This window comes from Danio aesculapii, chromosome 10, assembly GCF_903798145.1.
Source record: "Danio aesculapii chromosome 10, fDanAes4.1, whole genome shotgun sequence".
Lineage (NCBI taxonomy): Eukaryota > Metazoa > Chordata > Actinopteri > Cypriniformes > Danionidae > Danio > Danio aesculapii.
This window is the reverse complement of record NC_079444.1, coordinates 9,085,360-9,101,138: the sequence shown is the minus strand read 5'-3', so window position 1 is coordinate 9,101,138 and position 15,779 is coordinate 9,085,360. Positions and strand designations below refer to the sequence as shown.

General features: G+C 37.6%; 1 protein-coding gene across 2 annotated transcripts in view; it reads right to left on the bottom strand.

Moving 5' to 3' along the window:
• Positions 1-579: 579 nt before the first annotated feature.
• Positions 580-15,779, bottom strand: part of erbin (erbb2 interacting protein) — a 132,322-nt gene continuing 117,122 nt past the window's right edge. The window contains exons 20-26 of one of the 2 annotated variants that reach the window (XM_056467362.1): positions 14,069-15,530; positions 11,476-11,574; positions 8,826-8,882; positions 5,768-5,941; positions 5,548-5,640; positions 3,744-3,818; positions 580-3,655 (exon numbers count right to left, since the gene is read on the bottom strand). In XM_056467362.1, coding sequence (XP_056323337.1) covers positions 3,548-3,655; positions 3,744-3,818; positions 5,548-5,640; positions 5,768-5,941; positions 8,826-8,882; positions 11,476-11,574; positions 14,069-15,530 — 2,068 coding nt within the window. In that variant the 3' untranslated portion in view covers positions 580-3,547. The remainder of the gene's footprint in view (positions 3,656-3,743; positions 3,819-5,547; positions 5,641-5,767; positions 5,942-8,825; positions 8,883-11,475; positions 11,575-14,068; positions 15,531-15,779) is intronic. The other variant, XM_056467363.1, reaches the window with a different exon arrangement.

Here is a 15,779-nt window from a genome sequence, read left to right as displayed (position 1 = left end):
CTTGTTAGACGTCTTTTCGTTTCAAAACAACTCTGTGTCTGTTTTGAAAGCACTCTCGTATTTTGCCCTCTGGATATAAATAGAGCTGCAATCTGATACAAGAGTCCGACTTGCAGTCCATGTAGAAGAACAGCACCAACCGCTGCTTTCTGCTCTTTAAATGATTTGAAGCACATAATGGAGTAGAAGACTTGGTGATCATATAATACATTTCCCAAACTTGAGTACTTGCATTATCAGTAAACAAAGAGCAGAGTTTCACCTGATAACAAACAGTGATTCATTTACTCCTCAAATTTTGCTTTACATACCCAATGACAGGCCTTTGTTAACACTTATCAGTTTTGATTAATGATGTAAATTATAGAGTGAAATTTTGTAAGGGCTTGAAACGAAAATAAGCCATTTATTCATGACAGAAACACCTATTTTATACCTGATTATGCTTGTATAGCACCAAAGTAAGATTGCGAGATATTATTATCGCATTAAAGAATACATCAAGACATAAGAGTTACCATTTTTAGTGTAAACTGCTTAAAAACAACACTACTGCTGAAGAAAAACAAACAAAGACTCTTTTGAAAGAGCATTAGTTGGTTTATTCTTTCCACAGGACACCATGGAAAGCAAATTTATTTACAAAATCTGGAATGTTGAATAAATGCATACCGATCATCTTAATAGTAGCTGCTTGTGGAGGATCTTTTGACATAGCTATACATTAATAGGGCTGCTTCTGTGATGCAAATTATTGCTGGTTTCTTAAAAGACGTAATCACTAATGTCATGAACAAATCATAGACCTTTTTTAAAAAAGTATTTACATTTTGATTAGTAATCTCGAAATATCAGAGTAAAGTATGCTAAATAAATAAGGTGGGACATTTAAAAAAATAAAACGCCAGTTTACTTTAGTCACTGTTGTTATGATTTTACAATGTCTATACAGACAAAATAAAATAAGAAAGTGACAGTCGAAGGACCTACGCTAGACTGATTTGTGACAAAATGGAAGGAACAGCATCCACAGAAACATTGCATTACACAAAGCATTCACAGCAAAGTTGAGGAGTGTAGTTTTAACTATTAACATTATACACTATAAATGGATAGCTCACCCAAAAATAGACACTAGCTGTTAATCTTTCAGCCTATATGGGAGACTTTTTTTTTCTGCAGTAGAGCATCAAAAAAGATTTTCAGATGAAAATGTCTTTGGTGATTCATATAATGCAAGTAAATGGCTATATATGGTGCTTTGACAGTCGAAAAATAAATATAGGTAACATTAATACCCTTTGCTCCTGATGACTCAATGAGGAATTAAAAAGGGAATCAATCAATCAGTGTCAGGAATTGATTATTAGTTACAACAGCATAAACTTAAACGTTCAAGGGTCCTGTATAGTCAAGAGAATTCATTTTGTTTTGCCTATATGTTTTTTGACTCTCAAAGTTCCCTATATAGAAATTTACATGCATTATATGAATCACCAAGGACCAAAGTTTCATTTAAAAGTATTCTGTGATCAGTACTGGGTAAAACTACTTTTAAAAGTAATATATTACAATCTTAAGTCAGTTTTATTTTTTCAAAATTAACTAAAAGTGTTACTTAGGTATTTAGGTAAAAAAAAAATGTGAAAATTTGTGTCAAGTTACTATTGCTTTGTTTTTTTAAGGATTAAAATAGATTAAAGATTGTAATATATTACGTTTTTACCCAATATCTGTAATGTACTACTAAAACAACATCTGAATCTTAGATGGGTGAGCTATCCATTTAAGTGACAATCCTGACTTCCAATTGAACATACTTGAAGAATCAGAGCTAATTATAAATCACATGTTTGACCAATATGGAATCGATTTCGAATGACGTTTTGAGTTCTCTTCAAATTACGCATTTGTCACATTATCAGTAAGTTAATCTGATTACGTCGACTCAGTCAAGCATACAGTGAAGAACGATCAAAAAGAGAAGTTTCATGCAAATAATACACACAGTACTACAATCAACAGTGGGTCGTTCACATATGCAGACAAATAAATCATTCATGGCCTTTCAACGTGACTATTTTATCAATTACAAACATTACGACTGACGTTTTTGCTTTCGCTTGACACTGTTTAAAATATTTTTGCTATAAAAAAAAAGTTGATGCATCCACATATATAATGTTACAATAATCTTCATGGGGTGTTTGGAAACAGCAGTGCAATCGCTAATTTGACGTGACAGGACATTCGTACACTATTTAGGCTTTACGAACTTTTTTTTTTACAAAAAAATCTAATGCCATTTCCTATGTGTTCATCTTTAAAAGATTTACAATATAAAACGCTGTATCAATCGAGAAATACTAAATGGGATACTTTCATTTATAAAAAACAAACAAACAAAAACGCAACTGACTGCATCCTGCGAATGGAATAAAGGACTTTCTATTGCTCTTTTGCCCACTGTGTCATTCGTCAGCCCTATAAGGCCTCTGAATTCGCGACATGGATCGGTAGGAGTATTGCTCTGGGTCGAACCCATATCTGACAGTTCAGGGTCTATGGCACTTGACATATCGTTTTCTCAGCCCTGCGTCGAAGCCTCCAAAAGCATGACTGCAACGCTAGTCAAATGTTAGAACGTTTCCGTAAGAGAATAAAATAGTATGTCTACAATCTTCTTCACAGAATAGAAAAACCGTTCCAAAATGAAATAAGAAAACTATGTTTGAGCATGAATGCTGGGAGTGATTTGAATTGAGTGTTGTCGTGGAAGTAAAAATAAGTTGACATGCCAGCAGATTCATGCTGCCCAGCCACAGTGTCCCAAAATGCTTTGGTTAAGAGAGCTTGAACCACTTTCTGTGTCCTTGCACCTCGTGTTCTCTTTCGAAATCCCCAATTTTGCACCATTCCGGTCCATTTTTCACATACAGGGAGCTTTTTCAGCGCATTCGTAGCACAGGTGGAATCTGGGCTAAAGTTTGTTGTCCAGTTTTGTTTGGTGAAAGTTATATCGCTTGAAGGAACATTCCAGACGACTTTTTTCCAAATTTTTGTTTTTCTTCACAACAGGTTTCACATCCAGTTCAGTTTAGTTCACCCCAGTTCTACATTCATTAACCACAGTTAGCACGTAGCATTGTCTTCTAGCTCGAAAATCTCACACAGCTCATAAAAGTGGTTTTAAAAATTTCTTTTAAACGATAAAATTACCCAAAGTGAGATGTGACGTGATAAGAGAGCCCTGCCCTCAAACGCTCCGCTACAGCTAAACGTCCCACATGAACTCTACCCAGATGATGCATTTAAAAAGGAAAATCAAAAACTATCTTTACAAAAAGCACAGGTTTTCTTATCGGTTTGAGTGAACCGACAGGCTATGCCACAGTGAAGGCGCATGCGTTCAGACACTGTCCGTCTGCCACTGGATGCAGTGGTTTCGCCCCTTTTCACCGGCGGTCAAACATCTGTTTTCATCAGTACAAATTGACTATATATAGCATTGTCTCCTCTCGGTACAAAAATAAGATGGTTTCCTCTGTTATGCGGCCATCTCTCGAATGATGATCAGATCGACAGTGTTAGGGAATGTCTTCAGGAGGGAGACTGCGTGTCCGTGATCGATGTTGACAAAGCTGTATCCGTTTGCCTGCAAGGAGGACGTTCACTGATATTAGTACAATAATGAAGTATGGCAAATACGAAATGAGTCAGCCGGATTAAGAAGTGGAATCTACCTGGAGGATTTTGTCTCCAGGCTGAAGGAGTTTTGAAGCAGGTCCCTCAGACTGAACCCTCGTCACGAAGATACCCTGTTGATCATTTAGGATTTAAGAGTTGTATTTGCAGCTCTAATATGTGAAATGTGCGCAGCAGCTTTTAAGTGAGCATATTCAAATAAATAAATAAATATATACAGCGGGAAAAATAAGTATTGAACATGACACCATTTTTCTTGGAAAACATATTTACAAAAGTGCCGTTGGCTTGACATTTTCACCAGATGTTGGTAACAACCAAATGAATACATATATGCAAAGAAAAAAAATACTAATTAGTTTACAAATTAGGTCATGTGTAATAAAATAAAATGACACAGGGAAAAATTATTGATCACATGAAGGGAGGTGTAGAAAAGCAATGAAAGCCCAGACAGCAGCTAAAATCTCTCAGTAGTTCTTTAGCAACCCTCCGCCCTTCATCATTGTAAATGATTATCAGCTGCTTCAGTCCAACATCTACATTAGCAGGATGATGAAGATGAAACCAGAGTGGACATTTCAACAGGACAATGATCCAAAACGCAGCCAAGGAAACTCTCAAATGCTTTCAGAGAAAGAAAATCAAGCTGTAGAATGGTCCAGCCAATCACCTTTTGAGTCCAATAGAAAATACAAATTAAATATCAGATTTGATAGATGAGACCCACATGACCATCAAGATTTTTACACTCTGTTGAAGTTTGTGGAAAAACTCACACCTGAGTAATGCATGTGACTTCATTCTCCATATGAGAGGTGTTTTGGATCATTGTCTTGCTGAAATTTCAACAGCACCTTTAGAAATATGTTATCTGAGAAAAATGGTGACGTGTTGAATACTTCTTTCCCTCACTGTATTACAAAATGACCTGCAGAGACTCACTAAAATGAGGCAATAGTTTATTTAACAAAACATCTTGTCAGCCATATTTAGATCAAGAAACATTTAATGTCAACAATGACATATTAAAATACTCTACTTTAAAACGATGTAGTCTTAAAATACTCAATAATAGTAACATTTAAAAAGCTTTATACGTTGCCTCCAACATTTAAATCACTAGGCTTTACATACATTTAAACATAAGAAAATGTAGTATGATCACTTATATACTGTAATAAGTACAGTACAAAATTAATGTGGTTTCTTATTTATATAAATATATCTGTTCATATGACAACATTATTTTTGTCCATATATTCATTAATCCATTCATTCTCTTTTGGCTTATTCCCTTTATTTTCTCAGGGGTTGCCACAGCGGAATGAACCACCAACTTATCTAGCATATGTTTTACGCAGTGGATGCCCTTCCAGCCGCAACCCAGCACTGGGAAACACCCATACACTCTCACGATCACACTCATACACTACGGCCAATTTTAGCTTTTTCAATTCACCTGTAGCGCATGTCTTTGGACTTGTGGGGAAAACCAAAACACCTAGAGGAAACCCACGCTAACATGGGGAGAACATGCAAAATTCGCACAGAAATGCCAACTGGCCCAGCTGGGACTCGAACCAGTGACCTTCCTGCTGTGAGGCGACAGTGCTAACCACTGAGCCACCCTTTGTCCATACGTTTACATTTTTAAAACTTTAAAACTTATATTTATGCCTTTACAATATTCTCTAGGCATCACTGTTTAGTTCAGCTTCAAGGTGCTTCTTTGTGATTAAAAAAGGTAGATGAACATGTTTCATTGATATTAAACCACCAGAAACGAGTGTGCACACATATATAACAAACCGAATAAAGAGCAATGAGAGAAATGCTTACATTGTCATCTGGACGGAAAGGATTCCCACGACCACCGATGCCTCCTGATATGCTGAAACCCAGCTCAGGATTCTTCTCAATCTTCACATGAACCTGAAAACACGAGACAGAGACACGTTTAATATGTTCTTTGCACTTGAGTTTTGTGGAGGTCTACATCAAAATCTGCAGTGCACGTTACTTATGTCTAAATGCACAAGACATGAGCGTGTGTGCGCACCTCCTGTTGCAGTGTCTCGTGTGGGACCCGCTGAGGCCCCGGGGGCTGCTGGGACACTTTGAGCATCAGATAGTCGATGAGCTGCTCTCGTGAAGGGTGTCGTGCCATTGGTGGCTGAGTGCAGCTCATTGGAGATCTGACAGGAGGACACATTTGGCCATTCATCAAAGGCACCTGTCAGACAAATGAACATCAGAAACTAAATTCAGGACATGCTGTAAAAATTACGTTAATTAACAGTTTCCATAATTTGTGTTTTCCGTTTATTTACGGTTGTGAATTGCATTTTGGGAGCTTGATCTCTGCTCTGTCGACTTTTGATGTTGTAAATTCAGCTCTACACTTTAACAAAGTGACTTTTATTGACATTTTAGTAGTTTGAAATAATATATATATAAAAAATATTATATGGAGAAATAAATTAGTAATATTCCAGGAAATGTGCTGGCAGTTTATTACAAGGTTTTTGTAATGTAATATACACATTATATCACTTTAAACTATTTAAAATGTTAATAAAAGTCACTTTGTCGAATTTTTCAAGGTTAAAAGTTGTTGGGATAAAGATCAAGCTCCCAAAATGCAATTCAAAAGCATAAATAAACTGATAAAAATAAAACAATAATCACAAAATACAGAAAACTGCCAGTTTTATTTTTTTTATTATTAATTTTTTTAAACAGTGCTTGCACATAGTATTTCTGCAACTTTGAAAAATGCAAAGTTGGCATTCATTTAACTTCTGTCTTTACTCCAAAGCTCTTTCCTCAACTGTGTGCATTGTGTGTTTTAGGTGATCTGATAAAAAGTATCAGGTATTAACATGCCTTTAAATGAGTCTCTTGTGAACCCTAGTGATCAGATCTCATTAACCATGTTTCCAACGGCCTATTTAAATGCATATCTTGCACTATTGCATAAAAATGCTTAATGTAAATGCCAAGATGCATACATTTTGAAAGTTTCAATAATAATAAAAAACGTATGCGCACAACTGAGTGAGACAAACTTTTTATTCCATTTAAAATGCGCATAAACTATGAGGAAACATTTACAGAATAAATTTGAGTATATGCATCAAAAAGTCAGCTCGTCAAAAAGCGGCAAGTGATTTTGTTTTAATAGGCACATGTGGCACAATGGCAATCCACTTTCATGTCAAAACTGAGATGTGATGGGACAGTATTAATGGACAAACCAGCGCACTGACCACATTGCACATTTGAAATGTTTGATTTATTGTCTCAGCCTTAATAAACATCTGCATTCAACTACATCATCATTTTCTCTATGAATGCCATCTAATCAAACCTTTCAACTAACTCAAAGTGAAGTGGTCAAACATAAACTCTGTATTTATGGTCATTCACTTAACAAAAATCTTACAAACAGATAAAAACAAAAGTTAAAATAATAACAACTAAACAAGTTCTCCATTTAATATGTCTCTCAGGAAGTCACTGATAGTCCCTAAGTCTCTAAGCTGAGATTTATGTAATGTTTGAGCTGTCTGATGTTTAACCACATAAAAAAGTCATTCAGTTTTATTAACTGCAGATATAAATACGTGAAAACACACTTAGTTTATCACTTCCAACGTTTGTGACATTTTTATCACGATTAAAATTGAGACATTACTGAGGTTTATCAATAAAATCTAAATCAGGGGTGCCCAAACATTTTCTTATGAAGGGCCAAAACCAAACTTGATTGAGGCTAGTGGGCTGATGGTAAATATAGTTGTCATGGCTAATTTCCTAATTTATTTAATAATATTTAAAAATGACTAAAAACACTGCTTTAACTAATTCTTTTTACACTTTATAATGAACTTATTACAGTAAAAACAAAACAATTTAATTTATAACAGAATTACACTAGTTTTAACTGCCTTAATTTGCTCGCCAATGTCTTCTGCATAGTCCTCTATCTGTCACGTGAGTACTTTATTTTCAGTTTGCTTTTTTTGTAGCTCAGCAATAAAACAAAAGAGTTTACGTAAAAATACGTCAAACTAGAAATGATGATCTCTGTGTTAAAGGCATTTGCCCCAACCCTCTCCATCTTTCTCACTTGACTCTCAGATGGGATGGTGGGCCAAATCAAAGCTTACAATGGGCCAACTTTGGCCGGCGGGCCCTACTTTGGGCATCTCTGTTCTAAATGATGGTGTAAAAATGTCACTTACTACACAACACATACGCATTTGATGTGATATATTTCTCAGACACCAGGGGGCAGAAAGTTCCCGGTAAACATTTCAATGAACAATAAATCTGGCTGCAAGAACAAGAAATCCTGTTGACTGATGAACCATAATGCTTTCAGACCTTTAATTCTAATTAATCCACCTCACTACATGCCTAATTTCCCGAGAGGCTCAGAAAACAATGAAACAAATTGCATGTTTGTGTTTTCAAGGACACCACCTTCACACTAGGTTCAAAAGTCACAAGGAGAGTATAAACAGAACACACAGACAGGCAATAAAAGACAGACCAGGTGGTCAGTTGTTTTCTGAGAAACAAAATCGTGCATTATTTTTAATATTATTTTATTATGTACAGAGAGACAATTTACTGCATTATGCTGAGAGTTACACAAGAACATTAACAATTAAAAAAACTAAAACATTTAATTTTAGCCAGTTGTGAGATGTTTCAAATCTCAATTTAAATTTTTTTTAATCCTTATATTGTCTTCTTTGATGTGTATTTATTGGCATCAGGAGTGACCACGCACAGCCTGTTTTATGTGCTAGAAAGCTCAGCTATCATTAGAACACGTCTGAGGCTGCTTTAAAGCAGTGCTTGTTAATTAGAGCTAATTAATCATTGCTGAAGCCAGGCACCCCCTGCTGGGTCAATATCTCAGTCCAGTTCATTAGCACATGAAACAACGCAGACGTGGTCATATAGGATGTGTTCATATAGGATGCATTAATAAGATTCAATCATATTCCTAAACATCACTGCATACATCATGATGTGTGTGTAGGTAGTGAAAATAAGATGCATCTAAGTCAACAATTAGAAGTGCCACCATCTGAAGCACTTACTTTTCTGAGAGTGTCGATATGGTAGCCCTGTTGTCCATGAGGACTGAAGACGTCGTCCTGCAGGGAAACAACACAAGATGGCTCAATCTTTGCTAGGGAGAAAGGTTTACTGTCTTTGATTATGGTAATTTAGCCATTAAGGGTCTTAGTTATTCTATTTTAGTAATTCTAACTAAAGTGCACAGTATTAAAAAAAGAAAACTTCAGCATGTTTTCTCTTCCTTAAATTGCACATAAATCAATAAGCATAGATGTCTTGTAATATAGGTTCTGTCTGGAAATAGGCTGGTCATTTCCAATAAATGTGGAATTCCAATTAAATTGGGCTCATAAGCTCACTAATGTCCACACTTGATGTAATTTCAGCTAATGGGATGGTTAACTTAAAGCCCTTTAATTAAAGGTTAATCAGCCATTATGTTTACCAACTCAACATTTTGAAAATCAGGCTAAACATGACTAGCCTTGTTATTTTCAACGCAATTTGATGATTTCATGAAATTTTCAGTTGAACTAACAAAGCTCAGACTGAGTACACAAACTAAAAAAGTGAAAAGAAAGAGTGCTTGTTTCCAGGACTTTAGTGTGTATGGTTTAGTGGTTAGGAATGTTCTTAAGCTTGTATTAGAAACCCAAAGAAACGAAACAATTGTGCAAACCAGCCGACACTGGATATCAGCTGTGAAGGGGGAGGATATAAGGATATAAGCTGTGGGTGGGTGGGGGTCTTAAGCTCCATAAGGGGCACTTTCTACATTGCTTGCTGCTTGGGGACCATTTGCCAGTTTTGGAACTTTGGTGCTGTTGCCACTTTGCGGCACACTAAAGTGGATATACTGTACTATATATGGTAAATCAACTACTTTTCTGCTATATTGTGTCTTGGTTCAAATCAATGAAAACCAATTTGCCTCAGATTTTGGTTAAAATAAAATAATGCAGGATTTTTTCCTTCGCACAATGTTATATATTATCTGAACTAGGGCTGCAAAAAATTCGAAAAATCTGATATTGCGATATTTTATTTTTCTACAATAAATATTGTGATATGAATACAGTTTCACAAAATAGTTTGAATAGCTCTGTTTGATGGTTTTCAGGGGAGTTTAACAGTATTCAGGTACAGAAACTGAATAATCGCAATGCAAATCTAAAGCTTTTCTTATTTTGTTTTGACTAATTTTCAGTCTAAATATCAAAAAATACTTAGAGCAAGTAAAATATTGTTTTGTTTTCACTATCAGAAGAATTAAGGCAAAGTTTTCTGCCAGTGGGTTAAGTAAAATAATCTTGTTTTCACTTTAAAATGTATATAATAGTACTAGAAACAAGACAAAAATTCTAAGTGACAGATTTTTTTTACATAAAACATATAAATTCTGTATAAATACAGTAATTAAATACAATTCTGTAGCTTCTGTTCAACTATAATTCAGACTCAACATTGCATATCTTTGCAATGCGACTATTGCGGATCTCGCACATTGTGATATCAATGCTAAAACAATATACTGTGCCCTAATCTGAACCCTTAATTTCTCATTTTGACCTCTCTACTAACAAACTGATGAGTTAAATCAGGTGTGTATTAAATTTTTTATGTAAAGATGTGTATTATTCATGTGTCTTGAATTAACGCTCCACTTTTGTTTTGGAAATAGGCTCATTTTAAGCTCTTAGTTCCCTAAGGTTTTAACCATTTTTTTAATTATTTAGCCAATCTCTGGGTCTGGCAGAAGTACTTTTAGCTTGGCATAGCATAAATAATTGATTCATATTAGACCATTAGCATCTAACTTAAGAAATTCAAAAAATAGTTTTGATCATTTTCCTATTTAAAGCTTGACCCCTTCTGTAGATGCATTGTGTACTAAGACCAAAAGAACATGAAATAGAATACACAAGACTGTCAATAATAGAAAATCACTCGTATCGTTTTGAATGGGCAAAAGTGTTTAGAAGGCGTTGGATGTTTAGAAATGAAACTGAAGAGACTGTTATTGTTTAATTTGATTGGTGATTCCTAATATGAAATTCAATGGTAAGCTTGGCAAGCAGTTTTGGAGAATTTGATGTTTCCTTATTCAAACCGAATGCCCGATAATACTGCCCGAGAGGCGTTTCAAAGATGAATGCAGAGTGAAATGACTGGTCTTAAAGGGACTTTGACTATACACACAAGCCTGCGTAATAAATAAGCAACTTGGCTGCTATACCATGGCAGATTAGTCAAGCTTTAAATAGGATAATTATCAAAACTATTTTTGGAATTTTTTGAGCAAGATGCTAATGGTCTAATCTGATTGAATAATTTATGCTAAGCTAAGCTAAAAATGTTCCCGCCAGACCCGGAGACTGGATTAATTGTTTAAAAAAAATAGGAAAACTTGGAGTTTTTAACTCTAGGGGAGTTATAAAATTAAAACTATTTCCAAAAAAGTGTAGTGTTCCTTTACAAACAGGGTTGAGATACATTCCGATATATGCATGTACAGACGCAAGGTGACAAATGAATCTTGATTTGTAAATGCATCTTAACAACGCAGGTCAAACAGCAAGCAGAGAGGATGACCCTTAGGAAACTGAGAGAAACTCCACTATGCCTCTGGATGTTTGGGGAGGGGTGAGGTCACAGTGGGACAGTACTCACGCTTGGCCCATGAGCTCCAATCTGCCATCCGTCTACAGCGCTAAAGGCCAGAGAGCTCTGACTGCCATTGAGATTGGCCAAAGACCGAGACAGAATGCTCTGAACACATGATGACACATGCACACAAACACAATGATGACTTCAGTGAGCATGCATTAACCATGAGTACGCTCTGTTTGAAACATGCAAGAGTTAGTTTGTGCTAAATACATTCAAAAACAAGCAGAAACATACTGGGTTAGGAGCATTTTTAAGAAGAGTGAAAATAAATGATACCATATGCATGCAGTTAATACTGAAGAATGGCGGAGTGTGTAATTTCAGACTTGAGGTTAAGCTTAAGTGTGAGAGCCTGTGCAAAACTTTCCACCATGGTGTTAGTAAGGTATTTGCCAAAAAAGGAGCATGTCTGACTTTATAGTACTCATAAATGAGTAGGTGATGTACATGTGTGTAGAAGATGAAGCACTTGCAAAGGATTTGTGTATAACAGTAACATGACCTAAGTTTTGCTGTACGTCACATGACTACCCTACATGATGAATATAATATGACGATTTAATTTAAACACTACATGTATTAAATTCATTATCTACCCCTTACCCCTACCTTTTATCCTTTTTTGAAGGAGCAAGGGTGTATCAATTCTTGCTGGGAAAGGTATGAGTAAGGAAAAAGGGCAGATAGCCTTTTAAAATGGGTATAAAATACTTCCCAGAAATGTATATACTACTCGGAAGTGGTATAAAATAGAACTGGAATTAGGCCTCTATATATATATAATTTTTTTATTATTATTTTTTTTTCATTGCCCATTGGATGTAAAACTTACTTAAAAACTATGCAATTACAGATGTCCCTTAACTTTTCTTTTAACACCTGAACCAGCTACAAGCAGTTTATGACATTCTAATCTAAACCCTTTTATATGAATCTTGTAGCTTTTTTCTTAATGTAAGTTTGACTGTCTCACTAGACCATAAACGAAAAACTTTATTCCTGAAGGATCCATAGTCCTGCTGAGTCAAGCTCCATCACAAATCAAACACACCTGCTTGTTATGGCGCCTTTCCACTGTACAGTCCTTGGTTTGCTTTTCCACTGCAGTTTAGTACCACTTAGGGGAGAGTGGGATAAAAGAAATGATCTTGTAGTTGAACTGCCTTTTCAGCTGTGATATCATTGATTTCTGCATCCAGCACATGCTAGATCTGCTCCTTGACCACCCTTTTATGATATTACATAAATATAATTTGTTTATTTAGATGCAGTTTCTCTTGTGTGTGAGCAATACACAGAGATCGTACAGAGAGAGGGTGAGAAATAAAGAAAGAATCAAGGCAAGCAAGAGAGAGAGATCCTCACCTGCTCCACAATCATTAACTTTGGCTTTTCAAGAGTTCACACTTAGCTGATGATTGATTCTAAATAGTGTTTGACATGCTGTCCCGGGAGAGAGCCCTGAGCTCATAAGATCCTTGAGCCTGGGCTCCCTCCCATTTGCAGGGCGAGAGGGGAGTTTGAGCTTAGGTAGATCTCGAGAACTCCCCCCTTATTTAGGATTAATGACAAATTAGAAATTGCTATATAAAGAAATACTGCTGGTTATGGGCTCTACTATAGTGCCAATTTGGATTGGTCAATGTCTTTGGACTGTGGGAGGAAACCGAAGAACCTCAGGGAAACCCACGCGAGCACAGGGAGAACATGTAAACTCCACACAGAAATGTTGCCTGACCTGTTAGGGACTTGAACCAGTGACATTCTTGCTGTGAGGCAACTGTGCTAACCCCTGTTCCGTCATGCGGCCCTATTAAGGGAAAGGAGGAGGAGTAGGAGTGGAAGGAGGGATTCTTCTAAGCGATGATAACTGATGTAAGAAACTCTGGTTATTTATAGTGACTTAGGAATCATCCGATTGGTGAATCATGCGATAGCTAATGCGGGACCAGTTGTGATCAATCATAAGCATGTGCTTCTCTCAAAATTAGTTTATAAATAAACTTCACTTAATTTAATTTGCAACACTTGAGAGAACATTTATTACCCTTTATACCCTGCTTTTCACATGTATGTGTATTTTGAGATCATAAACTATAAAATGTATAAGACTAACAGTTAAGTCCAAGTAAGACTTTTCCTTACATCGTTCACACTCATAAATTCTCTTTACAATGAGAGAAACATCTGCACCTCTTCTACTGATCATGATTCAGCCTTGCAAAATTGTGTGCAATGTTCGTTCATTTTGGTTCTCTTACATCCCATTTCAGTGATGATAAAACCTCAACCAAGTTGGAATTAAGAAATTACCAGGTACAGTGGAAAACCACCAAAGTAACCGTACCAAACCAAACAGTTCAGTAAAATGCAGTGGAAAAGCGCCATAACTGTCAACCAATACTGAAATTACTAGTGACATTTTCAGGTGCATTTGATTAAACTCTGAGGTACAGTGGCCCCCAAGAACCAAAATTGCCAATCCCTTCAATCCCTGAACAAGTTATAATTTGCCAATCAATTTTAAAAGTTGCAGCGCATTCTCTTCAACAAGCTGCACAATTTGAGGTCTTTGCTGTAAGAACGAACATACCTTCTCCATCTTCTTGGCTTCAATGTGTCTCATGACCTGATCCCTCCAGTCAGCTGGAACTCGGCCGCCTCCACCAACTGGCCCATCCAGCAATGAGTGCTCGGACTTCACCCTCATGTTGGATCTCTTGGTGGGGCTGCCCTGCTGGTAGTTGAAGTCACTGACGGACATGGTCCTCTCTGGAACCTCGTGAGGCGGGGGCCGGGCACTCTGTGGTCGAGGAGCATTGGGTCCATCCATGCTGTATGTGCGAGCGGACAAAGGTCTGTGAAGAGCCTGGCTCATCTGCAGGGGCCCCCGTCCTGCTGCATGAATGTCTCGGTAGGTCATGTACTCTCCTTCCATTCCTGGTATGCGGCGTGGGTCCGGCATGCACATGGGGTTGCCAGAGGATCCGCTACCCTGTCTTTGTAACGTGCCACGCTGGCCAACTTGGGGGAGCATTCTTTCCTTGGCCCACATATCTGGGGTCTTGGGCGGGCCACGTTGTTGTGGCTGTGGGTATGGAGGGGCGTTGTTGCGGTTGGAGAAGTTGGTGTTGGCGAGGGAGTGCTGTGGTGGCATGTAGGGCTGGTCAGGAGGTACAGGCGTACGTTGGCTCCACAGGTTATCTTTGGGCACATTGCTGCTGGCATATTGGATGTTATACTGTGGTGGGGGGCCGGCAGGGTAGCGAGCGCTGCTTACCGGAGGTTTAGAGCTGGACAGCAAGTCAGAAGATGAAGCTGAAGAACCAGGGTAGATCTGCAAAGGCTGGTCATTGAGCAAGGAGGCAGATTTGGAGCGGACAATGCTCTGGCCCTGAGCCCCTGCTACAGAGGTTCTGCTTGCACATGCCACTTCATATGGGGGGCTTTCTCCCTCGATGGAGTACAGCTTCATACCTCCACCATCCATATTAGCCATGCTCTGAGATTTCACCACTGGGGCTGGTGGACATTTCTTCTCGGGCGACAACTCCTCTGTGCTACGAGAAAGACTCATATCGCTTAATGCGGTTACACCTGTTGAGACGGTCCTCACAGACTCATACCGCAAGGGAACTTGATCCGTTCGGCTATTGAAATTCTCCCCAGACTGGGTTTTCTGAAGCCGATTGCCATTCTCAAGGTTCTCGAGTGACACCATGGCATTGTTGTTGCTCGACATGGTCTCCTTGGCTGGGGGACTCTTTGTTCTTTCCAATTCCTCATAAGCCAACATGTTGTCAGGTGAGAGTTTGGCCACATTCATGTTGATCTGATCCCACTTGCTGTACTGGTCAGTCACACCATTGTTTATGCCCTTTTCAATGAGGGCTAATCTCTCCTCCATGGAGAAACTGTAGTCGGCCATCTGGTCTGACTTGCTTTCGTAGCTCTGCTGGTTCTTCAGGATGGTCTGTAGGGATGTTTCAGAGCCGTTACAGTTCTGGAGTAGAGGGGTCATCTGCTTCAACTGGTTGAGGTTTTCATCCTCTTGTCTAAGTTTGAGGAAATCAAATCAAGTTAGAGAAGGACTCTAGCTATTCATATACCAAGTGACAATATAATTCTGTTCTACTCCAGATAAAATTCTAATATATAATAATGCAGACATTGCATTGCTACTTTGTGTTGATACTAATGTGGTGTCAGTCCTATAAAAGCATTACATTTTCTAATAAATTCTTAATGAATGACTAAGCAAGTCTAGGCAGGCAGCATCCTGTTTTATAACAGAGCTATTATTT